The sequence below is a fragment of the Procambarus clarkii genome, chromosome 62, assembly GCF_040958095.1.
Source record: "Procambarus clarkii isolate CNS0578487 chromosome 62, FALCON_Pclarkii_2.0, whole genome shotgun sequence".
Classification (NCBI taxonomy): domain Eukaryota; kingdom Metazoa; phylum Arthropoda; class Malacostraca; order Decapoda; family Cambaridae; genus Procambarus; species Procambarus clarkii.
Genome location: NC_091211.1, coordinates 27,046,979 through 27,073,754, shown reverse-complemented (window position 1 = coordinate 27,073,754; position 26,776 = coordinate 27,046,979). Strand labels below are relative to the sequence as shown.

Below are 26,776 nucleotides of genomic sequence, written 5' to 3'. Positions count from 1 at the left end.
GCTGGGAACCGTAGCTCTTGCTCAGTGCTGGGAACCGTAGCTCTTGCTCAGTGCTGGGAACCGTAGCTCTTGCTCAGTGCTGGGAACCGTAGCTCTTGCTCAGTGCTGGGAACCGTAGCTCTTGCTCAGTGCTGGGAACCGTAGCTCTTGCTCAGTGCTGGGAACCGTAGCTCTTGCTCAGTGCTGGGAACCGTAGCTCTTGTTCAGTGCTGGGAACCGTAGCTCTTGCTCAGTGCTGGGAACCGTAGCTCTTGCTCAGTGCTGGGAACCGTAGCTCTTGCTCAGTGCTGGGAACCGTAGCTCTTGCTCAGTGCTGGGAACCGTAGCTCTTGCTCAGTGCTGGGAACCGTAGCTCTTGTTCAGTGCTGGGAACCGTAGCTCTTGCTCAGTGCTGGGAACCGTAGCTCTTGCTCAGTGCTGGGAACCGTAGCTCTTGCTCAGTGCTGGGAACCGTAGCTCTTGCTCAGTGCTGGGAACCGTAGCTCTTGCTCAGTGCTGGGAACCGTAGCTCTTGCTCAGTGCTGGGAACCGTAGCTCTTGCTCAGTGCTGGGAACCGTAGCTCTTGCTCAGTGCTGGGAACCGTAGCTCTTGCTCAGTGCTGGGAACCGTAGCTCTTGCTCAGTGCTGGGAACCGTAGCTCTTGCTCAGTGCTGGGAACCGTAGCTCTTGCTCAGTGCTGGGAACCGTAGCTCTTGCTCAGTGCTGGGAACCGTAGCTCTTGCTCAGTGCTGGGAACCGTAGCTCTTGCTCAGTGCTGGGAACCGTAGCTCTTGCTCAGTGCTGGGAACCGTAGCTCTTGCTCAGTGCTGGGAACCGTAGCTCTTGCTCAGTGCTGGGAACCGTAGCTCTTGCTCAGTGCTGGGAACCGTAGCTCTTGCTCAGTGCTGGGAACCGTAGCTCTTGCTCAGTGCTGGGAACCGTAGCTCTTGCTCAGTGCTGGGAACCGTAGCTCTTGCTCAGTGCTGGGAACCGTAGCTCTTGCTCCCATGTATGCCAGTTTCCTCTCATGTCTCTTGTTTACTGTTGTTTTTCATTTGTCTTTCATACATTCCTAGATTTGTTAAAATGTTTGACTCCATCTTATGTATTAATTCCTGCAGGGCGCCCCATTAATGGTGAGTCCTGGCCTCAGCTTCAACCACACTCACCTCTACCTCATCAACCACACTCACCACTACCTCATCAACCACACTCACCACTACCTCATCAACCACATTCACCACTACCTCATCAACCACACTCACCTCTACCTCATCAACCACACTCACCACTACCTCATCAACCACACTCACCTCTACCTCATCAACCACACTCGCCTCTACCTCATCAACCACACTCACCTCTACCTCATCAACCACACTCACCACTACCTCATCAACCACACTCACCACTACCTCATCAACCACACTCACCACTACCTCATCAACCACACTCACCACTACCTCATCAACCACACTCACCACTACCTCATCAACCACACTCACCACTACCTCATCAACCACATTCACCACTACCTCATCAACCACACTCACCACTACCTCATCAACCACACTCACCACTACCTCATCAACCACACTCACCTCTACCTCATCAACCACACTCACCTCTACCTCATCAACCACACTCACCTCTACCTCATCAACCACACTCACCACTACCTCATCAACCACACTCACCTCTACCTCATCAACCACACTCACCTCTACCTCATCAACCACACTCACCACTACCTCATCAACCACACTCACCACTACCTCATCAACCACACTCACCACTACCTCATCAACCACACTCACCACTACCTCATCAACCACACTCACCACTACCTCATCAACCACACTCACCACTACCTCATCAACCACACTCGCCTCTACCTCATCAACCACACTCACCACTACCTCATCAACCACACTCACCTCTACCTCATCAACCACACTCACCTCTACCTCATCAACCACACTCACCTCTACCTCATCAACCACACTCACCTCTACCTCATCAACCACACTCACCACTACCTCATCAACCACACTCACCTCTACCTCATCAACCACACTCACCTCTACCTCATCAACCACACTCACCACTACCTCATCAACCACACTCACCACTACCTCATCAACCACACTCACCTCTACCTCATCAACCACACTCACCACTACCTCATCAACCACACTCACCACTACCTCATCAACCACACTCACCTCTACCTCATCAACCACACTCACCACTACCTCATCAACCACACTCACCACTATCTCATCAACCACACTCACCTCTACCTCATCAACTACACTCACCTCTACCTCATCAACCACACTCACCACTATCTCATCAACCACACTCACCTCTACCTCATCAACTACACTCACCTCTACCTCATCAACCACACTCACCACTACCTCATCAACCACACTCACCACTACCTCATCAACCACACTCACCACTACCTCATCAACCACACTCACCACTACCTCATCAACCACACTCACCACTACCTCATCAACCACACTCACCACTACCTCATCAACCACACTCACCACTACCTCATCAACCACACTCACCACTACCTCATCAACTCCGGTCAGCCGCCATGTTGCCATCTTGGCCTCCTCTCTTGGGCGGCCTGTAGAGGCTGATGCTGCGGGCGGCCTGTAGAGGCTGATGCTGCGGGCGACCTGTAGAGGCTGAAGCAGCGGGCGGCCTGTAGAGACTGATGCTGCGGGCGTCCTGTAGAGGCTAATGCTGCGGGCGGCCTGTAGAGGCTGAAGCAGCGGGCGACCTGTAGAGGCTGATGCTGCAGGCGACCTGTAGAGGCTGATGCTGCGGGCGTCCTGTAGAGGCTAATGCTGCGGGCGGCCTGTAGAGGCTGAAGCAGCGGGCGGCCTGTAGAGGCTGATGCTGCGGGCGTCCTGTAGAGGCTAATGCTGCGGGCGGCCTGTAGAGGCTGAAGCAGCGGGCGACCTGTAGAGGCTGATGCTGCAGGCGACCTGTAGAGGCTGATGCTGCGGGCGTCCTGTAGAGGCTGATGCTGCGGGCGGCCTGTAGAGGCTGATGCTGCGGGCGGTCTGTAGAGGCTGATACTGCGGGCGGTCTGTAGAGGCTGAAGCAGCGGGCGGCCTGTAGAGGCTGATGCTGCGGGCGGCCTGTATAGGCTGATGCTGTGGGCGGCCTGTAGAGGCTGATGCTGCAGGCGGCCTGTAGAGGCTGATGCTGCGGGCGTCCTGTAGAGGCTAATGCTGCGGGCGTCCTGTAGAGGCTGATGCTGCGGGCGGCCTGTAGAGGCTGATGCTGCGGGCGGCCTGTAGAGGCTGATGCTGCGGGCGGCCTGTAGAGGCTGATGCTGCAGGCGACCTGTAGAGGCTGATGCTGCGGGCGGCCTGTAGAGGCTGATGCTGCGGGCGACCTGTAGAGGCTGATGCTGCAGGCGACCTGTAGAGGCTGATGCTGCGGGCGTCCTGTAGAGGCTGATGCTGCGGGCGGCCTGTAGAGGCTGATGCTGCGGGCGGTCTGTAGAGGCTGAAGCAGCGGGCGGCCTGTAGAGGCTGATGCTGCGGGCGGTCTGTAGAGGCTGAAGCAGCGGGCGACCTGTAGAGGCTGATGCTGCGGGCGGCCTGTAGAGGCTGATGCTGCGGGCGGTCTGTAGAGGCTGATGCTGCAGGCGACCTGTAGAGGCTGATGCTGCGGGCGGCCTGTAGAGGCTGATGCTGCGGGCGGTCTGTAGAGGCTGATACTGCGGGCGGTCTGTAGAGGCTGAAGCAGCGGGCGGTCTGTAGAGGCTAATGCTGCGGGCGTCCTGTAGAGGCTGAAGCAGCGGGCGGCCTGTAGAGGCTGATGCTGCGGGCGGTCTGTAGAGGCTGAAGCAGCGGGCGGCCTGTAGAGGCTGATGCTGCGTGCGGCCTGTAGAGGCTGATGCTGCGGGCAGCCTGTAGAGGCTGATGCTGCGGGCGGCCTGTAGAGGCTGATGCTGCGGGCAGCCTGTAGAGGCTGATGCTGCGGGCGGCCTGTAGAGGCTGATGCTGCGGGCGGCCTGTAGAGGCTGATGCTGCGGGCGGTCTGTAGAGGCTGATGCTGCGGGCGGCCTGTAGAGGCTGATGCTGCGGGCGGCCTGTAGAGGCTGATGCTGCGGGCGGCCTGTAGAGGCTGATGCTGCGGGCGGTCTGTAGAGGCTGATGCTGCAGGCGACCTGTAGAGGCTGATGCTGCGGGCGTCCTGTAGAGGCTAATGCTGCGGGCGGCCTGTAGAGGCTAATGCTGCGGGCGGCCTGTAGAGGCTGAAGCAGCGGGCGACCTGTAGAGGCTGATGCTGCAGGCGACCTGTAGAGGCTGATGCTGCGGGCGTCCTGTAGAAGCTAATGCTGCGGGCGGCCTGTAGAGGCTGATGCTGCGGGCGGCTTGTAGAGGCTGAAGCAGCGGGCGACCTGTAGAGGCTGATGCTGCAGGCGACCTGTAGAGGCTGATGCTGCAGGCGACCTGTAGAGGCTGATGCTGCAGGCGACCTGTAGAGGCTGATCCTGCGGGCGTCCTGTAGAGGCTAATGCTGCAGGCGGCCTGTAGAGGCTAATGCTGCGGGCGGCCTGTAGAGGCTGATGCTGCAGGCGTCCTGTAGAGGCTGAAGCAGCGGGCGGCCTGTAGAGGCTGAAGCAGCGGGCGGCCTGTAGAGGCTGAAGCAGCGGGCGGCCTGTAGAGGCTGATGCTGCAGGCGACCTGTAGAGGCTGATGCTGCAGGCGACCTGTAGAGGCTGATGCTGCGGGCGGTCAGTAGAGGCTGATGCTGCAGGCGACCTGTAGAGGCTGATGCTGCAGGCGACCTGTAGAGGCTGATGCTGCAGGCGACCTGTAGAGGCTGATGCTGCGGGCGGTCAGTAGAGGCTGATGCTGCGGGCGGCCTGTAGAGGCTGAAGCAGCGGGCGGCCTGTAGAGGCTGAAGCAGCGGGCGGCCTGTAGAGGCTGAAGCAGCGGGCGACCTGTAGAGGCTGAAGCAGCGGGCGGCCTGTAGAGGCTGAAGCAGCGGGCGGCCTGTAGAGGCTGAAGCAGCGGGCGACCTGTAGAGGCTGAAACAGCGGGCGGCCTGTAGAGGCTGAAGCAGCGGGCGGCCTGTAGAGGCTGAAGCAGCGGGCGGCCTGTAGAGGCTGAAGCAGCGGGCGGCCTGTAGAGGCTGAAGCAGCGGGCGGCCTGTAGAGGCTGAAGCAGCGGGCGACCTGTAGAGGCTGAAACAGCGGGCGGCCTGTAGAGGCTGAAACAGCGGGCGGCCTGTAGAGGCTGAAGCAGCGGGCGGCCTGTAGAGGCTGAAGCAGCGGGCGGCCTGTAGAGGCTGAAGCAGCGGGCGGCCTGTAGAGGTTGAAGCAGCGGGCGGCCTGTAGAGGCTGAAGCAGCGGGCGGCCTGTAGAGGCTGAAGCAGCGGGCGGCCTGTAGAGGCTGAAGCAGCGGGCGGCCTGTAGAGGCTGAAGCAGCGAGCGGCCTGTAGAGGCTGAAGCAGCGGGCGACCTGTAGAGGCTGAAGCAGCGGGCGGCCTGTAGAGGCTGAAGCAGCGGGCGGCCTGTAGAGGCTGAAGCAGCGGGCGGCCTGTAGAGGCTGAAGCAGCGGGCGGCCTGTAGAGGCTGAAGCAGCGGGCGGCCTGTAGAGGCTGATGCTGCGGGCGGCCTGTAGAGGCTGAAGCAGCGGGCGGCCTGTAGAGGCTGAAGCAGCGGGCGGCCTGTAGAGGCTGAAGCAGCGGGCGGCCTGTAGAGGCTGATGCTGCGGGCGGCCTGTAGAGGCTGAAGCAGCGGGCGGCCTGTAGAGGCTGAAGCAGCGGGCAGCCTGTAGAGGAAGCCTTGTAACAAGCGTGGTAAACAGGTGGAGGGCAGGCAGCTCGGGGCTCATCGGCTGTTGCAATAAATATCCACTAATGCAAGTTCACTTACCAGTTAACAGGAATATATTGCTTGGAGGAAGGGGAATGTATCTCATCTTCAGACACCCGTCCGCAACGCGCATTTAAATTTACATCTCCAAGCATAACTTCTCTCCTCGGTCTCTTGCAACATGTATTAAATGTCGCTTATTTCTGCGTGACAAATTATTCATTATACCGGGCATAACTACAGTGGGACTGTTTTATTGTGCAGCATAACAGTAACAAGAACGGTGGGGAGAGCGCGCCAGGGAGGAATTAGCCAGCTCCCGTGTGTCTAGCGCAGCTAACGCTACCTCTCTCGGGACGCATAAATTGCCCGCCCGACACCGCGCGGAAACTCCCGCAAGAAACAAGTAAAACACTTCACGTTTTTCCCCCGAGCTGAAAAAAAAGAGAGAGGAAGAAGAGGGGGGGGACAAGGAGCCTGAATACGGGAAGGAATATATTGTCAGGACAGTGTTAATGTCGCCGCCACAACGCTAATGGGCCGTATATGGGGTTATCTCGAGATGAGATGACATATTATTTTGAGATGATTTCGGGGCTTTAGTGTCCTCGCGGCTCGGTCCTCGACCAGGCCTATGGAATTCAAAGGGACCTGGAATTCAAATTGCCTCCAAGCCAGATGCTTAGCTCGCGGCTCCGTGCTCCGCGACGTCCACACTACGCTCAAAACAATAATAAATGACCTCGCGTTCTCACTCATTTTCCTTATTCACAGGTGCACAAGACACCACAAAACATGAATAACATTATTAGTGAGCGCTTTCGTCTCCGGACGGAGACGTTATCAGACTGGCACACACTGGAGAGACACCCAAGGGTAGGAAGGGAGAGACAGCCAAGGGTAGGAAGGGAGAGACAGCCAAGGGTAGGAAGGGAGAAACAGCCAAGGGTAGGAAGGGAGAGACAGCCAAGGGTAGGAAGGGAGAGACAGCCAAGGATAGGAAGGGAGAAACAGCCAAGGGTAGGAAGGGAGAGACAGCCAAGGATAGGAAGGGAGAGACAGCCAAGGATAGGAAGGGAGAAACAGCCAAGGGTAGGAAGGGAGAGACAGCCAAGGATAGGAAGGGAGAGACAGCCAAGGGTAGGAAGGGAGAGACAGCCAAGGATAGGAAGGGAGAAACAGCCAAGGGTAGGAAGGGAGAGACAGCCAAGGGTAGGAAGGGAGAAACAGCCAAGGGTAGGAAGGGAGAGACAGCCAAGGGTAGGAAGGGAGAGACAGCCAAGGATAGGAAGGGAGAAACAGCCAAGGGTAGGAAGGGAGAGACAGCCAAGGATAGGAAGGGAGAGACAGCCAAGGGTAGGAAGGGAGAGACAGCCAAGGGTAGGAAGGGAGAGACAGCCAAGGATAGGAAGGGAGAGACAGCCAAGGGTAGGAAGGGAGAGACAGCCAAGGGTAGGAAGGGAGAGACAGCCAAGGATAGGAAGGGAGAGACAGCCAAGGGTAGGAAGGGAGAAACAGCCAAGGGTAGGAAGGGAGAGACAGCCAAGGGTAGGAAGGGAGAGACAGCCAAGGGTAGGAAGGGAGAAACAGCCAAGGGTAGGAAGGGAGAGACAGCCAAGGGTAGGAAGGGAGAGACAGCCAAGGATAGGAAGGGAGAAACAGCCAAGGGTAGGAAGGGAGAGACAGCCAAGGATAGGAAGGGAGAGACAGCCAAGGGTAGGAAGGGAGAGACAGCCAAGGGTAGGAAGGGAGAGACAGCCAAGGATAGGAAGGGAGAGACAGCCAAGGGTAGGAAGGGAGAGACAGCCAAGGGTAGGAAGGGAGAGACAGCCAAGGATAGGAAGGGAGAGACAGCCAAGGGTAGGAAGGGAGAGACAGCCAAGGGTAGGAAGGGAGAAACAGCCAAGGGTAGGAAGGGAGAGACAGCCAAGGATAGGAAGGGAGAGACAGCCAAGGGTAGGAAGGGAGAGACAGCCAAGGGTAGGAAGGGAGAAACAGCCAAGGGTAGGAAGGGAGAGACAGCCAAGGGTAGGAAGGGAGAGACAGCCAAGGATAGGAAGGGAGAGACAGCCAAGGGTAGGAAGGGAGAGACAGCCAAGGATAGGAAGGGAGAGACAGTCAAGGGTAGGAAGGGAGAGACAGCCAAGGAAAGGAAGGGAGAGACAGCCAAGGGTAGGAAGGGAGAGAAAGCCAAGGGTAGGAAGGGAGAGACAGCCAAGGGTAGGAAGGGAGAGACAGCCAAGGATAGGAAGGGAGAGACAGCCAAGGGTTGGAAGGGAGAGAAAGCCAAGGGTAGGAAGGGAGAGAAAACCAAGGGCAGGAGGGGAGAGAAAGCCAAGGGTAGGAAGGGAGAGACAGCCAAGGGTTGGAAGGGAGAGAAAGACAAGGGTAGGAAGGGAGAGACAGCCAAGGGCAGGAAGGGAGAGAAAGACAAGGGTAGGAAGGGAGACAGCCAAGGGCAGGAAGGGAGAGACAGCCAAGGGTTGGAAGGGAGAGACAGCCAAGGGTAGGAAGGGAGAGACAGCCAAGGGCAGGAAGGGAGAGACAGCCAAGGGCAGGAAGGGAGACAGCCAAGGATAGGGAGGGAGAGAAAGCCAAGGGTAGGAAGGGAGAGGCAGCCAAGGGCACGAAGGGAGAGACAGCCAAGGATAGGGAGGGAGAGAAAGACAAGGGTAGGAAGGGAGAGACAGCCAAGGGTTGGAAGGGAGAGACAGCCAAGGGTACGAAGGGAGAGAAAGCCAAGGGCAGGAAGGGAGAGAAAGACAAGAGTAGGAAGGGAGAGACAGCCAAGGGCAGGAAGGGAGACAGCCAAGGATAGGGAGGGAGAGACAGCTGAGGGCAGGAAGGGAGAGACAGCCAAGGGCAGGAAGGGAGAGACAGCCAAGGGCAGGAAGCGAGACAGCCAAGGATAGGGAGGGAGAGAAAGCCAAGGGTAGGAAGGGAGAGACAGCCAAGGGCAGGAAGGGAGAGACAGCCAAGGGTACGAAGGGAGAGACAGCCAAGGATAGGGAGGGAGAGAAAGACAAGGGTAGGAAGGGAGAGACAGCCAAGGGTTGGAAGGGAGAGACAGCCAAGGGTACGAAGGGAGAGAAAGCCAAGGGCAGGAAGGGAGAGAAAGACAAGGGTAGGAAGGGAGAGAAAGACAAGGGTAGGAAGGGAGAGACAGCCAATTGTTGGAAGGGAGAGAAAGCCAAGGGCAGGAAGGGAGAGACAGCCAAGGGCAGGAAGGGAGAGACAGCCAAGGGCAGGAAGGGAGAGACAGCCAAGGGCAGGAAGGGAGAGACAGCCAAGGGTAGGAAGGGAGAGACAGCCAAGGGTAGGAAGGGAGAGACAGCCAAGGGCAGGAAGGGAGAGACAGCCAAGGGCAGGAAGGGAGAGAAAGACAAGGGTAGGGAGAGGAAGCGAAACAGTTTCCAACTAGGTACTGAACATAAGTATGAGTGGGCAAGTGGGCAAAAAATGCTCTAGCAATACTCAACGTTATCGACATTGTTTTAAGATCAATAGCACCATTAAAATCTGCTTTAACCCTACGAACAAACTCACATTTCATACTTCACAAGAGTCGCTAGGATTGGAATAAGAGGCCATCCTTCTGAAGATGGGCACTGGGTCGACCCCCAGCCACCCTATGACACTCCTCATACGATCACACATCACCATGCAAAGTTCCGTGAGGCCTAGCCCTAAGCCTCTGGGCCTCCAAACTCGCAGAAACAGACAGACGTCCTATTATATAGATATAGATATACCCATTAACGAGAAGTGGATCCCTAAAATAGGCAGCGAGGGTGTTGAAGGGTTATCTTGAGGTTATCTTCAGATGATTTCGGGGCTTAGCGTCCCCGCGGCCCGGTCCTCGACCAGGCCTCCTTTGTGTTACACACCCCCAGGAAGCAGCCCGTAGCAGCGGTCTAACTACCAGATACCTATTTACTGCTAGGTAACAGGAGCATCAGGATGAAAGAAACATTTTGCCCATTTGTCTCCGCCTCCACCGGGGATCGAACCCGGACCCTCAGGCCTACGAATCCGAGTGGGTGGGACAGGCAGCGACTTGGAAGACGGCACAAGAATACATTACGGGAGGATGTAAAGGGGAATCTGCGTGTTGGGGGTAAGGAGTAATGGGCCTTCAAGGCGATATCGAAGGACAAATATAAATCCAGAGCCCACTAGATCCCGCCACGAATGGTAAAGATTCCATTTGAGACATGGGGACTGGATGGGTAGACAAGGACCAGGCTAGCAGGTGTGAGGGGGAGAGGGGGAGGGGGAGAGGGGGGGACATGGACCAGGCTAGCTAGCAGGTGTGAGAGGGAGAGGGGGGGACAAGGACCAGGCTAGCTAGCAGGTGTGAGAGGGAGAGGGGGAGAGGGGGGGACAAGGACCAGGCTAGCTAGCAGGGGAGAGGGGGAGAGGGAGGGACAAGGACTAGGCTAGCTAGCAGGTGTGAGAGGGAGAGGGGGAGAGGGGGGGACAAGGACCAGGCTAGCTAGCAGGGGAGAGGGGGAGAGGGAGGGACAAGGACTAGGCTAGCTAGCAAGTGTGAGGGGGAGAGGGGGGGACAAGGACCAGGCTAGCTGGCAGGTGTGAGGGGGAGAGAGGGGGAGGGGGAGAGGGGGGAGGGGGCGGGGGGGGAGGGGGAGAGGGGGGACAAGGACCAGGCTAGCTAGCAGGTGTGAGAGGGAGAGGGGGAGAGGGGGGGACAAGGACCAGGCTAGCTAACAGGGGAGAGGGGGAGAGGGAGGGACAAGGACTAGGCTAGCTAGCAAGTGTGAGGGGGAGAGGGGGGGACAAGGACCAGGCTAGCTAGCAGGTGTGAGGGGGAGAGGGGGGGACAAGGACCAGGCTAGCTAGCAGGTGTGAGGGGGAGAGGGGGAGAAGGGGGGACAAGGACCAGGCTAGCTAGCAGGTGTGAGGGGGAGAGGGGGGGACAAGGACCAGGCTAGCTAGCAGGTGTGAGAGGGAGAGGGGGAGAGGGGGGGACAAGGACCAGGCTAGCTAGCAGGGGAGAGGGGGAGAGGGAGGGACAAGGACTAGGCTAGCTAGCAGGTGTGAGAGGGAGAGGGGGAGAGGGGGGGACAAGGACCAGGCTAGCTAGCAGGGGAGAGGGGGAGAGGGAGGGACAAGGACTAGGCTAGCTAGCAAGTGTGAGGGGGAGAGGGGGGGACAAGGACCAGGCTAGCTAGCAGGTGTGAGGGGGAGAGAGGGGGAGGGGAGAGGGGGGAGGGGGCGGGGGGGAGGGGGAGAGGGGGGACAAGGACCAGGCTAGCTAGCAGGTGTGAGAGGGAGAGGGGGAGAGGGGGGGACAAGGACCAGGCTAGCTAACAGGGGAGAGGGGGAGAGGGAGGGACAAGGACTAGGCTAGCTAGCAAGTGTGAGGGGGAGAGGGGGGGACAAGGACCAGGCTAGCTAGCAGGTGTGAGGGGGAGAGGGGGGGACAAGGACCAGGCTAGCTAGCAGGTGTGAGGGGGAGAGGGGGAGAAGGGGGGACAAGGACCAGGCTAGCTAGCAGGTGTGAGGGGGAGAGGGGGGGACAAGGACCAGGCTAGCTAGCAGGTGTGAGAGGGAGAGGGGGAGAGGGGGGGACAAGGACCAGGCTAGCTAGCAGATGTGAGGGGGAGAGGGGGGGACAAGGACCAGGCTAGCTAGCAGAGAGAGAGAGAGAGAGAGGGGGAGAGGGGGGACAAGGACCAGGCTAGCTAGCAGGTGTGAGGGGGAGAGGGGGAGAGGGGGGGGACAAGGACCAGGCTAGCTAGCAGGTGTGAGGGGGAGAGGGGGAGAGGGGGGACAAGGACCAGGCTAGCTAGCAGGTGTGAGGGGGAGAGGGGGGGACAAGGACCAGGCTAGCTAGCAGGTGTGAGGGGGAGAGGGGGAGAAGGGGGGACAAGGACCAGGCTAGCTAGCAGGTGTGAGGGGGAGAGGGGAGAGGGGGGGACAAGGACCAGGCTAGCTAGCAGGTGTGAGGGGGAGAGGGGGAGAGGGGGGGACAAGGACCAGGCTAGCTAGCAGGTGTGAGGGGGAGAGGGGGAGAAGGGGGGACATGGACCAGGCTAGCTAGCAGGTGTGAGGGGGAGAGGGGGAGAGGGGGGGACAAGGACCAGGCTAGCTAGCAGGTGTGAGAGGGAGAGGGGGGGACAAGGACCAGGCTAGCTAGCAGGTGTGAGAGGGAGAGGGGGGGACAAGGACCAGGCTAGCTAGCAGATGTGAGGGGGAGAGGGGGAGAGGGGGGGACAAGGACCAGGCTAGCTAGCAGGTGTGAGGGGGAGAGGGGGAGAGGGGGAGAGGGGGGGACAAGGACCAGGCTAGCAGGTGTGAGGGGGAGAGGAGGAGGGGGGACAAGGACCAGGCTAGCTAGCAGGTGTGAGGGGGAGAGGGGGAGAGGGGGGACAAGGACCAGGCTAGCAGGTGTGAGGGGGAGAGGGGGAGAGGGGGGGACAAGGACCAGGCTAGCTAGCAGGTGTGAGGGGGAGAGGGGGGGACAAGGACCAGGCTAGCTAGCAGGTGTGAGGGGGAGAGGGGGAGAAGGGGGGACAAGGACCAGGCTAGCTAGCAGGTGTGAGGGGGAGAGGGGGGGACAAGGACCAGGCTAGCTAGCAGGTGTGAGAGGGAGAGGGGGAGAGGGGGGGACAAGGACCAGGCTAGCTAGCAGATGTGAGGGGGAGAGGGGGGGACAAGGACCAGGCTAGCTAGCAGAGAGAGAGAGAGAGAGAGGGGGAGAGGGGGACAAGGACCAGGCTAGCTAGCAGGTGTGAGGGGGAGAGGGGGAGAGGGGGGGACAAGGACCAGGCTAGCTAGCAGGTGTGAGGGGGAGAGGGGGAGAGGGGGGACAAGGACCAGGCTAGCTAGCAGGTGTGAGGGGGAGAGGGGGGGACAAGGACCAGGCTAGCTAGCAGGTGTGAGGGGGAGAGGGGGAGAAGGGGGGACAAGGACCAGGCTAGCTAGCAGGTGTGAGGGGGAGAGGGGAGAGGGGGGGACAAGGACCAGGCTAGCTAGCAGGTGTGAGGGGGAGAGGGGGAGAGGGGGGGACAAGGACCAGGCTAGCTAGCAGGTGTGAGGGGGAGAGGGGGAGAAGGGGGGACATGGACCAGGCTAGCTAGCAGGTGTGAGGGGGAGAGGGGGAGAGGGGGGGACAAGGACCAGGCTAGCTAGCAGGTGTGAGAGGGAGAGGGGGGGACAAGGACCAGGCTAGCTAGCAGGTGTGAGAGGGAGAGGGGGGGGACAAGGACCAGGCTAGCTAGCAGATGTGAGGGGGAGAGGGGGAGAGGGGGGGACAAGGACCAGGCTAGCTAGCAGGTGTGAGGGGGAGAGGGGGAGAGGGGGAGAGGGGGGGACAAGGACCAGGCTAGCAGGTGTGAGGGGGAGAGGAGGAGGGGGGACAAGGACCAGGCTAGCTAGCAGGTGTGAGGGGGAGAGGGGGAGAGGGGGGGACAAGGACCAGGCTAGCAGGTGTGAGGGGGAGAGGGGGAGAGGGGGGGACAAGGACCAGGCTAGCTAGCAGGTGTGAGGGGGAGAGGGGGAGAGGGGGGGACAAGGACCAGGCTAGCAGGTGTGAGGGTGAGAGGGGGAGCGGGGGAGGGGGGGACACAGACGGTATCTGGTCAAAGGGAGACCGTCTAGGGCCAGTGGATGGGTCACACCTGCATAGTTATCTTGAGGTTATCTTGAGATGATTTCGGGGCTTTAGTGTCCCCGCGGCCCGGTCCTCGACCAGGCCTCCACCCCCAGGAAGCAGCCCGTGACAGCTGACTAACACCCAGGTACTTATTTTACTGCTAGGTAACAGGGGCATAGGATGAAAGAAACTCTGCCCATTGTTTCTCACCGGCGCCTGGGATCGAACCCAGGACTACAGGATCACAAGTCCAGTGTGCTGTCCGCTCGGCCGACCGGCTCCCACCAGTGACCAGAGAAACGCAGAGACGCGAAAGCAAATGCAACAGCGTGGGTTAGGGGAGATAAAGCAGAGGAAGAGGCAACTGGCAATAAAGCAGAGGAAGAGGCAACTGGCAATAAAGCAGAGGAAGAGACAACTGGCAATAAAGCAGAGGAAGAGACAACTGGCAATACAGCAGAGGAAGAGACAACTGGCAATAAAGCAGAGGAAGAGACAACTGGCAATAAAGCAGAGGAAGAGACAACTGGCAATAAAGCAGAGGAAGAGACAACTGGCAATAAAGCAGAGGAAGAGACAACTGGCAATAAAGCAGAGGAAGAGACAACTGGCAATAAAGCAGAGGAAGAGACAACTGGCAATAAAGCAGAGGAAGAAACAACTGGCAATAAAGCAGAGGAAGAGGCAACTGGCAATAAAGCAGAGGAAGAGACAACTGGCAATAAAGCAGAGGAAGAGACAACTGGCAATAAAGCAGAGGAAGAGACAACTGGCAATAAAGCAGAAGAGGAGGCAACTGGCAATAAAGCAGAGGAAGAGACAACTGGCAATAAAGCAGAGGAAGAAACAACTGGCAATAAAGCAGAGGAAGAGGCAACTGGCAATAAAGCAGAGGAAGAGACAACTGGCAATAAAGCAGAGGAAAAGACAACTGGCAATAAAGCAGAGGAAGAGACAACTGGCAATAAAGCAGAAGAGGAGGCAACTGGCAATAAAGCAGAGGAAGAGACAACTGGCAATAAAGCAGAGGAAGAGGCAACTGGCAATAAAGCAGAGGAAGAGACAACTGGCAATAAAGCAGAGGAAGAGACAACTGGCAATAAAGCAGAGGAAGAGACAACTAGCAATAAAGCAGAGGAAGAGACAACTGGCAATAAAGCAGAGGAACAGACAACTGGCAATAAAGCAGAGGAAGAGACAACTGGCAATAAAGCAGAGGAAGAGACAACTGGCAATAAAGCAGAAGAGGAGACAACTGGCAATAAAGCAGAGGAACAGACAACTGGCAATAAAGCAGAGGAAGAGACAACTGGCAATAAAGCAGAGGAAGAGACAACTGGCAATAAAGCAGAGGAACAGACAACTGGCAATAAAGCAGAGGAAGAGACAACTGGCAATAAAGCAGAGGAAGAGACAACTGGCAATAAAGCAGAAGAGGAGACAACTGGCAATAAAGCAGAGGAAGAGACAAGTGGCAATAAAGCAGAGGAAGAGACAACTGGCAATAAAGCAGAGGAAGAGACAACTGGCAATAAAGCAGAGGAAGAGACAACTGGCAATAAAGCAGAAGAGGAGACAACTGGCAATAAAGCAGAGGAAGAGACAAGTGGCAATAAAGCAGAGGAAGAGACAAGTGATGAGAGAGACAAGTTAGAAGAGAGAGACAAGTGTGGGGCCATACCATGTGTATGTCCAGCCAAGAATAGGAAGCCCTTAATTGCCTTGTGACGTTTACCCTCCCAGTGTACGAGGGTGTGTTCACCCATCCAGGCACTAGCCACACCTAATGGCTCTTAGCCCACACAGTCACGCACAGGGAGGTTTGCCTGATGTCCCGTTTTCTATTCGTGGGTCCTCGGTTAGGTTAGGATCGGGTCATTCAGTGCATCAGTGTAGTGACGTTGTGACCGCTCAAGAGGACGGGCTACACTGCAGCCCCGCGTATGTGTGTGTGTACTCGCCTAGTTGTGCTTGCTGGGGGCTGAGCTCTGGCTCTTTGGGCCCGCCTCTCAACTGTTAATCTAAAACTGCCATAATCAATCACTGTGTTTTTCTTTTCACACACGCAAGCACGCACGCGCACACACACACACACACACACACACACACACACACACACACACACACACACACACACACACACACACAAAGAGATCCTTAAAGGAGGTAAGGATTGAGGGAGCTGAGCAAAATGTTGAAAAGGTTTTCAGGCTTGGAAAGTACAACAAGGACAGAGACCGAATGATAAAGGTGGTTTTCATGAGCGAAATCGCGAAAGAGGAACTGTTAGAAAGGAAGTGTTGTCTAGCAGGTGTAGAGAAGTTCAAAAGAGTATTCTTGCAGAGGGATATGACAAGGGAAGAGAGAATGCAGGCAACAGACGCGAGGAAGGAGCGCAGGGAGAGAGAAAGGAATCAGGGAGCCACACCCCTGATCCTTACGATCCCAGAGGGGAATGGGGAACCCTCCTCAAACAGTGCATTAGCCACAGGGAGTGTGGCACTACCCCCACATTCTACCCAACAGACACCCTACCTGCCCCAACCCCTGTCAGCCCCCCACTAAGTACCCACCTAAGGCACCCTCCCCCAACCCACCCCTCTCCTCCCACTCACCCCCCTCCTCCCACTCCCCCCTCCCCCCAGGACCTCCCTTCTCCCCCATCCCCCAAGCCCTCCCTTCTCCCACATGCCCTTCCATCCCTCCCACCCACAAGCCCTCCATTCTCCCCCACCCCCCTAAGCTCCCCACTCTCCCCCACCCCACCTGAGCCTTCCCCTCTCCACCACTCCCCAAAACCCTCCCCTCTTCCTCAACCACCTCAGCCTTCCCTTTCCCCCCACGCCCCCCAAGCCCTCCCCACTTTATTGCCCCCCCCAAACCCCCCTTTCCCCCCCCCCACCCCCCCAACCCTCCCCCTCTCACCCCCCCCCCAACCCTCCCCCCCCTCACCCACTCCCCCTACCCTCCCCCTCCCCCCTCACCCACTCCCCCTACCCTCCCCCTCCCCCCCCCTCACCCACTCCCCCTACCCTCCCCCTCCCCCCCCTCACCCACTCCCCCTACCCTCCCCCTCCCCCCCCCCTCACCCACTCCCCCTATCCTCCCCCCTCCCCCCCCTCACCCACTCCCCCTACCCTCCCCCTCCCCCCCTACCCCCCCAAGCCCTTCCTCCTCCACCATTCTTCCCATACCAGATCCTCCCAGCTCCCGCTCACCCCAGACCGCACAGGTCCCCCCCAGAGGAGAAGCAGAAGAGAGTTAGTTTCAGGGCAATGTACTCGAACATAGATGGGATCACAAGCAAGGCAAGTGAACTAAGGGAAAGAGCACAAGAAGTGAACCCAGATGTAATTGGACTCACTGAAACAAAACTCTCTGGAATCATAACGAATGCCGTGTTTCCCCAGGAGTACAAAATAATAAGGAAAGAGAGGGAAGGTAGGGGAGGAGGCGGAGTGGCCCTACTCATGAGAAAGGAATGGAATTTTAAGGAGATGGCTATCCCGGGCTGTGAGGGTTTCAGAGACTACATAGCAGGCACCATGACAATGGGAGGACCAAGGATAGTAGTAGCAGTAATATATAATCCTCCACCAAATGACAGAAGACCCAGTCAAGAGTACGAAAGCAACAACATGGCAGTTAACACTATAATTGAGAGGGCAGCCTCTTCTGCCTGTAGAAATAGATCCCACCTGCTCATCATGGGGGACTTCAATCACGGCAGGATTGATTGGGAGAACAAGGAACCGCATGGAGGCGAGAATAGGTGGAGAGCCAAACTACTGGAGGTGGCGACTAGAAACTTCCTAACCCAGCATGTCAGAGAACCCACAAGGATGAGAGGAAATGACGAACCAGCGAGACTCGACCTGGTTTTCACCCTGAACGACTCTAACATAAGAGAAATCAGTTTTGAGGACCCAGTAGGAATGAGCAACCACAGTGTATTGGTGTTTGAGTACCTGATTGAAGAAGGGTTATTGAACTCGAGGAGGGATACCGAAACCAAAAGGTTAGCATACCGAAAGGGAAACTATGAGGAGATAAGAAAATGCCTAGCAGATATAGCATGGGAAACAGAGCTCAGGGAAAAGACGGCCCAAGATATGATGGAATACATCACGCAAAAATGCAAGGACGCAGCAAACAAGTTTGTCCCAGTCCAAAAGGAAAACAGTGAAATGAAGATGAGAAACCCATGGTTTAATCAGAGATGTAGGCTAGCTAAGCAGCAAAGTAAAAGGGCATGGAGAAACTATAGGAATAACAGGACACTGGAGAGCAGAGAAAGATACCAGGATGCCAGGAATGAATATGTCAGGATGAGAAGAGAGGCAGAAAGTCAATACGAAAATGACATCGCAAGCAAGGCAAAGACTCAGCCTAAATTGTAGCATAGCCACATCAGGAGAAAAACAACAGTAAAGGAACAGGTTATGAAATTAAGGATAGGGGCAGAAGGATTCACTACAAACGACAAGGAAGTGTGTGAGGAACTGAATAAGAAATTCCAAGAGGTCTTCACCTTAGAGCAAGGAGAAATACCAGAGATAAGAGAGGGAATAGCTAACCAGGAACCACTGGAAGAGTTTGAGATTACCAGCGGGGAAGTAAGGAAGTGTTTACTAGAATTGGATGTGACAAAGGCTACAGGCCCAGATGGAATCTCCCCTTGGATACTAAAGGAAGGAGCAGAAGAACTGTGCCTCCCGCTCACCATAGTGTATAACAAATCACTGGCAACAGGGGAACTGCCAGAAATTTGGAAAGCAGCTAACGTAGTCCCGAAATACAAGAAAGGGGGATAGACAGGAGGCACTGAATTACAGACCAGTGTCCCTAACCTGCATACCATGCAAGATGATGGAGAAGATTGTGCGAAGAAAGCTAGTGGAGCACCTGGAGCGAAAGAACTTTGTAACACAGCATCAACATGGATTCAGGGATGGCAGGTCCTGCCTCACAGGGTTACTTGAATTCTACGACCAGGCAACAAAAATAAGGCAAGAAAGAGAAGGGTGGGCAGACTGCATATTTTTGGATTGTCAGAAAGCCTTTGATACAGTGCCACACAAGAGGCTAGTGAAAAAACTGGAGATGCAGGCTGGAGTGAAAGGGAAGGTACTCCGTTGGACACAGGAGTACCTAAGTAACAGGAGACAACGAGTCAGTGTGAGGGGTGAGGTCTCAGATTGGCGAGACGTTACGAGTGGAGTACCGCAGGGGTCAGTCCTTGGACCTATACTGTTTCTGATATATGTAAATGATCTTCCAGAGGGTATAGAATCGTTTCTCTCAATGTTTGCCGATGATGCAAAAATTATGAGGAGGATTGAAACTGAGGACGATAGTAGGAGGCTACAAGATGACCTAGACAGACTGAGTGAATGGTCCAACAAATGACTGTTGAAGTTCAACCCGAGTAAATGCAAAGCAATGAAACTAGGTGGTGGAAATAGGAGGCCAAACACAGGATACAGAATAGGAGATGAAGTACTTAATGAAACGAACAGAGAGAAAGATCTAGGAGTTGATATCACACCAAACCTGTCTCCTGAAGCCCACATAAAAAGAATAACGTCTGCGGCATATGCGAGGCTGGCTAACATCAGAACAGCGTTCAGGTACCTGTGTAAGGAATCATTCAGAATCTCGTACACCACAAATGTAAGACCAATCCTGGAGTATGCGGCCCCAGCATGGAGCCCGTACCTTGTCAAGCACAAGACGAAGCTGGAAAAAGTCCAAAGGTATGCCACTAGACTAGTCCCAGAACTAAGAGGCATGAGTTACGAGGAAAGGCTGCGGGAAATGCACCTTACGACACTGGAAGACAGAAGAGTAAGGGGAGACATGATCACAACCTACAAAATCCTCAGAGGAATCGACCGGGTAAACAAGGATAAACTATTCAACACTGGTGGGACGCGAACAAGGGGACACAGGTGGAAACTGAGTACCCACATGAGCCACAGAGACGTTAGAAGGAACTTTTTCAGTGTCAGAGTAGTTAACGGATGGAATGCATTAGGCAGTGATGTGGTGGAGGCTGACTCCATACACAGTTTTAAATGTAGATATGATAGAGCCCAGTAGGCTCAGGAATCTGTACACCAGTTGATTGACAGTTGAGAGGCGGGACCAAAGAGCCAAAGCTCAACCCCCGCAAGCACAAATAGGTGAGTACACACACACACACGGGAAGCAGCCCGTAGCACCTGTCTAACTACCAGCTATTTATTTACTGCCAGGTGAGCAGGAACATCAGGGAAAAATAAAACATTTGTTTCCGCCTCCGCTGGGGATCGATCCCCGGACTCTAGGACTTCGAATCCCGAGCGCTATCCACTCAGCCGTCCGACCCCCCTGGGTGTGTGTGTGTGTGTGTGTGTATGTGTGTGTGTGTGTGTGTGTGTGTGTGTGTGTGTGTGTGTACTCACCTAGTTGTACTCACCTAGTTGTGTTTGCGGGGGTTGAGCTCTGGCTCTTTGGTCCCGCCTCTCAACCGTCAATCAACAGGTGTACAGATTCCTGAGCCTATCGGGCTCTGTCATATCTACACTTGAAACTGTGTGTGTGTGTGTGTGTGTGTGTGTGTGTGTGTGTGTGTGTGTGTGTGTGTGTGTGTGTGTGTGTGTGTGTGTGTGTGTAGAGTAAGGTGAGGTTGAGCATGACAGTAGCAGGCTACGTCAACTATACCGTGGAGACAGGCAGCGACCTCACCAAAACTCTCCTTGATGGCTGGATGCCACAGTAACCGTGATAGTTAGTGGTGATAGTTTTTTCCTCTCTTTACCACAGACGTGGCCGGACATTTACAGTGCTAATCAGAATATATACATTTTCTTCTGTCCTCCATGGACAGGGTGAGAGATCTGTTAAACATATAGTTCAGGGGTTTATTGAACAATCAACCACAGAAGGTGATTGTAGTGCTTTAAAATGCTAATCTAACCTACATTTGTAAATACACAGAGTTACGTCTGTCCTACATAAACAGTGTCCGAGGTGCCTTTATGTGCGTTTTTAGTGTCATTAACGTGTTTACAAAGATGAAATGCATTTCTGCCCACTTTACATATCTCCTGTATACAAATACACATATATACACATATCCACAAATATCCACATACACCTGTGTCTATCGACCTTTGACAGGGTAAGATAGCGTCTATTGAAACTAGTGTGTTATTAAACACTTAACAACTGAAGGTGATTAAGATTTAAGATGCTTTTACAAGCTCAGGTTATAGTGACATACGTTGTATAAAAGATGTATTACATATTGTATAGGTACGATACATTGTATTAAAGATGCATTACATAGTTAATCTTGGGTACAAGTCCAATATATCATCAAGTGTTCCAGTACTCATATAGTAACTACAGAGTTCAGCATACCTCAGCCCAGGAGGGCGAAAGTCAGTCAGTATGGGACATTCTACAATATAATGTTCAAGGGAGTTCATGTTTTCTCTTTCACAAAGTTGACACATTGTGTATTGGACACTTTCACAAAGTTGACACATTGTGTATTGTACACTTTCACAAAGTTGACACATTGTGTATTGGACACTTTCACAAAGTTGACACATTGTGTATTGTACACTTTCACAAAGTTGACACATTGTGTATTGGACACTTTCACAAAGTTGACACATTGTGTATTGTACACTTTCACAAAGTTGACACATTGTGTATTGTACACTTTCACAAAGTTGACACATTGTGTATTGGACACTTTCACAAAGTTGACACATTGTGTATTGTACACTTTCACAAAGTTGACACATTGTGTATTGTACACTTTCACAAAGTTGACACATGGTGTATTGTACACTTTCACAAAGTTGACACATTGTGTATTGTACACTTTCACAAAGTTGACACATGGTGTATTGTACACTTTCACAAAGTTGACACATTGTGTATTGGACACTTTCACAAAGTTGACACATTGTGTATTGTACACTTTCACAAAGTTGACACATTGTGTATTGTACACTTTCACAAAGTTGACACATTGTGTACACGACATTTGGGTTTTGATAAAGCTGCCAGATGTGATGGCCGGTCAGTACTAGCAGGGGTAATTTTTGACAGCTGAGGGATGATGGTTCCTAGTGGTGGCAGTTGCCATAAGGATGACAGTGGCTAGTGGTGACAGTTGCCATAAGGATGACAGTGGCTAGTGGTGGCAGTTGCCATAAGGATGACAGTGGCTAGTGGTGACAGTTGCCATAAGGATGACAGTGGCTAGTGGTGGCAGTTGCCATAAGGATGACAATGGCTAGTGGTGGCAGTTGCCATAAGGATGACAGTGGCTAGTGGTGACAGTTGCCATAAGGATGACAGTGGCTAGTGGTGGCAGTTGCCATAAGGATGACAGTGGCTAGTGGTGGCAGTTGCCATAAGGATGACAATGGCTAGTGGTGGCAGTTGCCATATGGACGACAGTGGCTAGTGGTGGCAGTTGCCATAAGGATGACAGTGGCTAGTGGTGGCAGTTGCCATAAGGATGACAGTGGCTAGTAGTGGCAGTTGCCGTAAGGATGACAATGGCTAGTGGTGGCAGTTGCCATATGGACGACAGTGGCTAGTGGTGGCAGTTGCCATAAGGACGACAGTGGCTAGTGGTGGCAGTTGCCATAAGGACGACAGTGGCTAGTGGTGGCAGTTGCCATAAGGATGACAGTGGCTAGTGGTGGCAGTTGCCATAAGGATGACAGTGGCTAGTGGTGGCAGTTGCCATAAGGATGACAGTGGCTAGTGGTGGCAGTTGCCATAAGGATGACAGTGGCTAGTGGTGGCAGTTGCCATAAGGATGACAATGGCTAGTGGTGGCAGTTGCCTTAAGGATGACAATGGCTAGTGGTGGCAGTTGCCATATGGACGACAGTGGCTAGTGGTGGCAGTTGCCATAAGGACGACAGTGGCTAGTGGTGGCAGTTGCCATAAGGATGACAGTGGCTAGTGGTGGCAGTTGCCATAAGGATGACAGTGGCTAGTGGTGGCAGTTGCCATAAGGATGACAGTGGCTAGTGGTGGCAGTTGCCATAAGGATGACAGTGGCTAGTGGTGGCAGTTGCCATAAGGATGACAGTGGCTAGTGGTGGCAGTTGCCATAAGGATGACAGTGGCTAGTGGTGGCAGTTGCCATAAGGATGACAATGGCTAGTGGTGGCAGTTGCCATAAGGATGACAATGGCTAGTGGTGGCAGTTGCCATATGGACGACAGTGGCTAGTGGTGGCAGTTGCCATAAGGACGACAGTGGCTAGTGGTGGCAGTTGCCATAAGGATGACAGTGGCTAGTGGTGGCAGTTGCCATAAGGACGACAGTGGCTAGTGGTGGCAGTTGCCATAAGGATGACAGTGGCTAGTGGTGGCAGTTGCCATAAGGATGACAGTGGCTAGTGGTGGCAGTTGCCATTAGGATAACAGTGGCTAGTGGTGGCAGTTGCCATAAGGATGACAATGGCTAGTGGTGGCAGTTGCCATATGGACGACAGTGGCTAGTGGTGGCAGTTGCCGTAAGGACGACAATGGCTAGTGGTGGCAGTTGCCGTAAGGACGACAATGGCTAGTGGTGGCAGTTGCCATAAGGATGACAATGGTGGCGGTGGCGATGTAAAGAAACAACCACACTTAGATTTTTTACTTATTCGTAATTTACCTTCCATAAAAATAACGTTCCCGAGATAACGTTCGCAAAAGATAAGTTAAGCTAAACCAGGATACTCTCAGCACTAACACGACTCGTGCGGAGGCCAGAGGCACCGCGCTTGTATACACATTTTGGCGGGAAAGTACCGAGCCATTTACGTTCAGAAATAACACGAATCCCTGGCGACGGACAAATATCGTGTCGTAGGTGTTTCTTTCACTGCCACTATGAGGGAAGGGATATGGTAGAGGCACTCTCCGGGCATTACGAGCCTTCTCAAACTTTTCAGCCGAGTCATCCACACCGAGGTAACGCGATCTGGCACGAGACAGCTGTTGTGTCTTGCATGTGGCACTTTGTGCCGTTTGTTGTGATGAGGGTGTCACCTGTATGCCCGCACAGACGCACGCACAAGAGACCCATTCTTGAGTATGCTACTTTAGCATGGAACCCCGACCTGTAGAAAGAAAAGTAGAAAAGTAGATCTAGCGTCCATTACGTTGTGAGCCAGGACCCTACAGACAGGAACCAGGAGCTCTAACCAACTCCCCAGAGACATGGCTCGACAAGAACACAGAGGCGTCACAAGTGAGAACCACCTGCATGAGAGAGTGAACGACAATGTCCATGAGTATCTCCCCCACCAGCGACCAGCATGGGATATGACCAGGACGGGGACAAGTCTCCCACCAGCGACCAGCATGGGATATGACCAGGACGGGGACAAGTCTCCCACCAACGACCAGCATGGGATATGACCAGGACGGGGACAAGTCTCCCACCAGCGACCAGCATGGGATATGACCAGGACGGGGACAAGTCTCCCACCAGCGACCAACATGGGATATGACCAGGACGGGGACAAGTCTCCCACCAACGACCAGCATGGGATATGACCAGGACGAGGACAAGTCTCCCACCAGCGACCAGCATGGGATATGACCAGGACGGGGACAAGTCTCCCACCAGCGACCAGCATGGGATATGACCAGGACGGGGACAAGTCTCCCACCAGCGACCAGCATGGGATATGACCAAGACGGGGACAAGTCTCCCACCAGCAACAAGGTCCCGCCAAGACACCTTCCTTCTCCTGGGAAATCACAGCAAATGAGAGGGAAACGCCGGTCGCGGCAGCCAGGTGCACACACACACTCTGCTTCTGCACGAATACCAACATTCAGGAATAAGCTGAAAAATATGAAATTCTCACACACACACGTACGTACGTACGTCCTCGCAGCCGAACGGACAGCGCTCGGGAGTCGTGGTCCTAATGACTAGATTGGCAGCCGAGGCAGAATCAGAGGGCCATAGTTTCTTTCACTTGATGCCTTTCTTCACCTCGCAGCAAATAGATACCCGTTATTAGACAACTGCTACCGGTTAAATTCTCGGGATATGTATTAAAGATAAATATATGTAGTAGATGTGATAAAAGAAAACCGGTCAGAAGTCAGAACATAATAACCGAGGGTTAGAAAGGCAGGATCCAAAAGCTAACACCTCGATCCTGAAGGCACAAATAGTAAACACACACATACAGTGAATGGTCTCGTTAAAGATGCTAGAAGATTCAAGTTTCCTCTAAACCAAACCTTAAAAATACACTTTCGCGAGCCTGTGAAAGGATGGAAGGGCCCCTGACCCGAGCCAGCGGGAGAAAGAAAAGTTCACTCCCTTGCGGGACTACAATGGAAGAGGCCACAATCTACCCTACCTGGTGGGATGGCTGACGGTGTGTCTCGGCTCTCAGTTTAGCACTGCTGGAACACTTTTGTAAATGTAACATATCAGAGACAGTGATAGAGAACTAGAACTAGTCGGATGGATGACGGTTTGTCTAGGTCCTCAGTTCAGCAATGCTGGATGGATGACGGTTTGTCTAGGCCCTCAGTTCAGCAATGCTGGAAGGATGACGGTTTGTCTAGGTCCTCAGTTCAGCAATGCTGGATGGATGACGGTTTGTCTAGGTCCTCAGTTCAGCAATGCTGGAAGGATGACGGTTTGTCTAGGTCCTCAGTTCAGCAATGCTGGATGGATGACGGTTTGTCTAGGCCCTCAGTTCAGCAATGCTGGATGGATGACGGTTTGTCTAGGCCCTCAGTTCAGCAATGCTGGATGGATGACGGTTTGTCTAGGCCCTCAGTTCAGCAATGCTGGAAGTCTCTTATAAATATAACACATCAGAGAGAATGATATAGAACTAGATTTGTGGCTGAAAGAAGAGGCGCAAGACTGGTGAGGTTACCAAGTGGCTCACTAGCCATTGCCACGGGTGCTCTTCATAACAACCAATCACCGTCTTGGATGTGGCTAATTTTTTACCAATCAGCTTTGTGATTGGTAATACATTTCCACCACTCGCCTTCAGGAATCTGCTGTCGCCCATTCTCCGCCAGTCACTAGCTGCTATGACTTCACTTGTAATATTCAGCGAAGAGTGACCATACATTCCGTAATTGAGGACGCTACTAGCACTCCACCAACGTCGAGGACGCTACTAGCACTCCACCAAGGTCGAGGACGCTACCAGCACTCCACCAAGGTCGAGGACGCTACCAACACTCCACCAAGGTCGAGGACGCTACCAGCACTCCACCAAGGTCGAGGACGCTACTAGCACTCCACCAAGGTCGAGGACGCTACCAACACTCCACCAAGGTCGAGGACGCTACCAGCACTCCACCAAGGTCGAGGACGCTACCAGCACTCCACCAAGGTCGAGGACGCTACCAGCACTCCACCAAGGTCGAGGACGCTACCAGCACTCCACCAAGGTCGAGGACGCTACCAGCACTCCACCAAGGTCGAGGACGCTACCAGCACTCCACCAAGGTCGAGGACGCTACTAGCACTCCACCAAGGTCGAGGACGCTACTAGCACTCCACCAAGGTCGAGGACGCTACCAGCACTCCACCAAGGCCGAGGACGCTACTAGCACTCCACCAAGGTCGAGGACGCTACCAGCACCTCACCTAGGTCGAGGACGCTACTAGCACTCCACCAAGGTCGAGGACGCTACTAGCACTCCACCAAGGTCGAGGACGCTACTAGCACTCCACCAAGGTCGAGGACGCTACTAGCACTCCACCAAGGTCGAGGACGCTACCAGCACTCCACCAAGGTCGAGGACGCTACTAGCACTCCACCAAGGTCGAGGACGCTACCAGCACTCCACCAAGGTCGAGGACGCTACTAGCACTCCACCAAGGTCGAGGACGCTACTAGCACTCCACCAAGGTCGAGGACGCTACTAGCACTCCACCAAGGTCGAGGACGCTACCAGCACTCCACCAAGGTCGAGGACGCTACCAGCACTCCACCAAGGTCGAGGACGCTACTAGCACTCCACCAAGGTCGAGGACGCTACCAGCACTCCACCAAGGTCGAGGACGCTACCAGCACTCCACCAAGGTCGAGGACGCTACCAGCACTCCACCAAGGTCGAGGACGCTACCAGCACTCCACCAAGGTCGAGGACGCTACTAGCACTCCACCAAGGTCGAGGACGCTACCAGCACTCCACCAAGGTCGAGGACGTGACGGTGATCTCATAAGAGGCGACATGCGAGCCATGAACCTTTACTCTTAAACATTTTAATGTTGTGAGTGTTGAATGGATGGCCAACATTTCTCCTA

General features: G+C 54.5%; 2 protein-coding genes across 2 annotated transcripts; one reads left to right on the top strand and one right to left on the bottom strand.

Annotated features, from left to right (window-relative positions):
- Nucleotides 1-2,585: 2,585 nt before the first annotated feature.
- On the bottom strand, nucleotides 2,586-9,396 carry LOC123766671 (mucin-4-like). The gene is made up of 3 exons (XM_069308542.1): nucleotides 9,390-9,396; nucleotides 4,542-5,865; nucleotides 2,586-4,317 (listed from the first exon to the last, which is right to left on the bottom strand). The coding sequence occupies exons 1-3, from the start codon at nucleotides 9,394-9,396 to the stop codon at nucleotides 2,586-2,588; spliced, it is 3,063 nt and encodes a 1,020-aa protein (XP_069164643.1).
- Nucleotides 9,397-9,444: 48 nt separating this feature from the next.
- Nucleotides 9,445-26,133, top strand: LOC138354368 (A-kinase anchor protein 5-like). Its single transcript, XM_069308541.1, has 3 exons — nucleotides 9,445-9,644; nucleotides 13,800-15,147; nucleotides 25,612-26,133. The coding sequence occupies exons 1-3, from the start codon at nucleotides 9,445-9,447 to the stop codon at nucleotides 26,131-26,133; spliced, it is 2,070 nt and encodes a 689-aa protein (XP_069164642.1).
- Nucleotides 26,134-26,776: the final 643 nt, after the last annotated feature.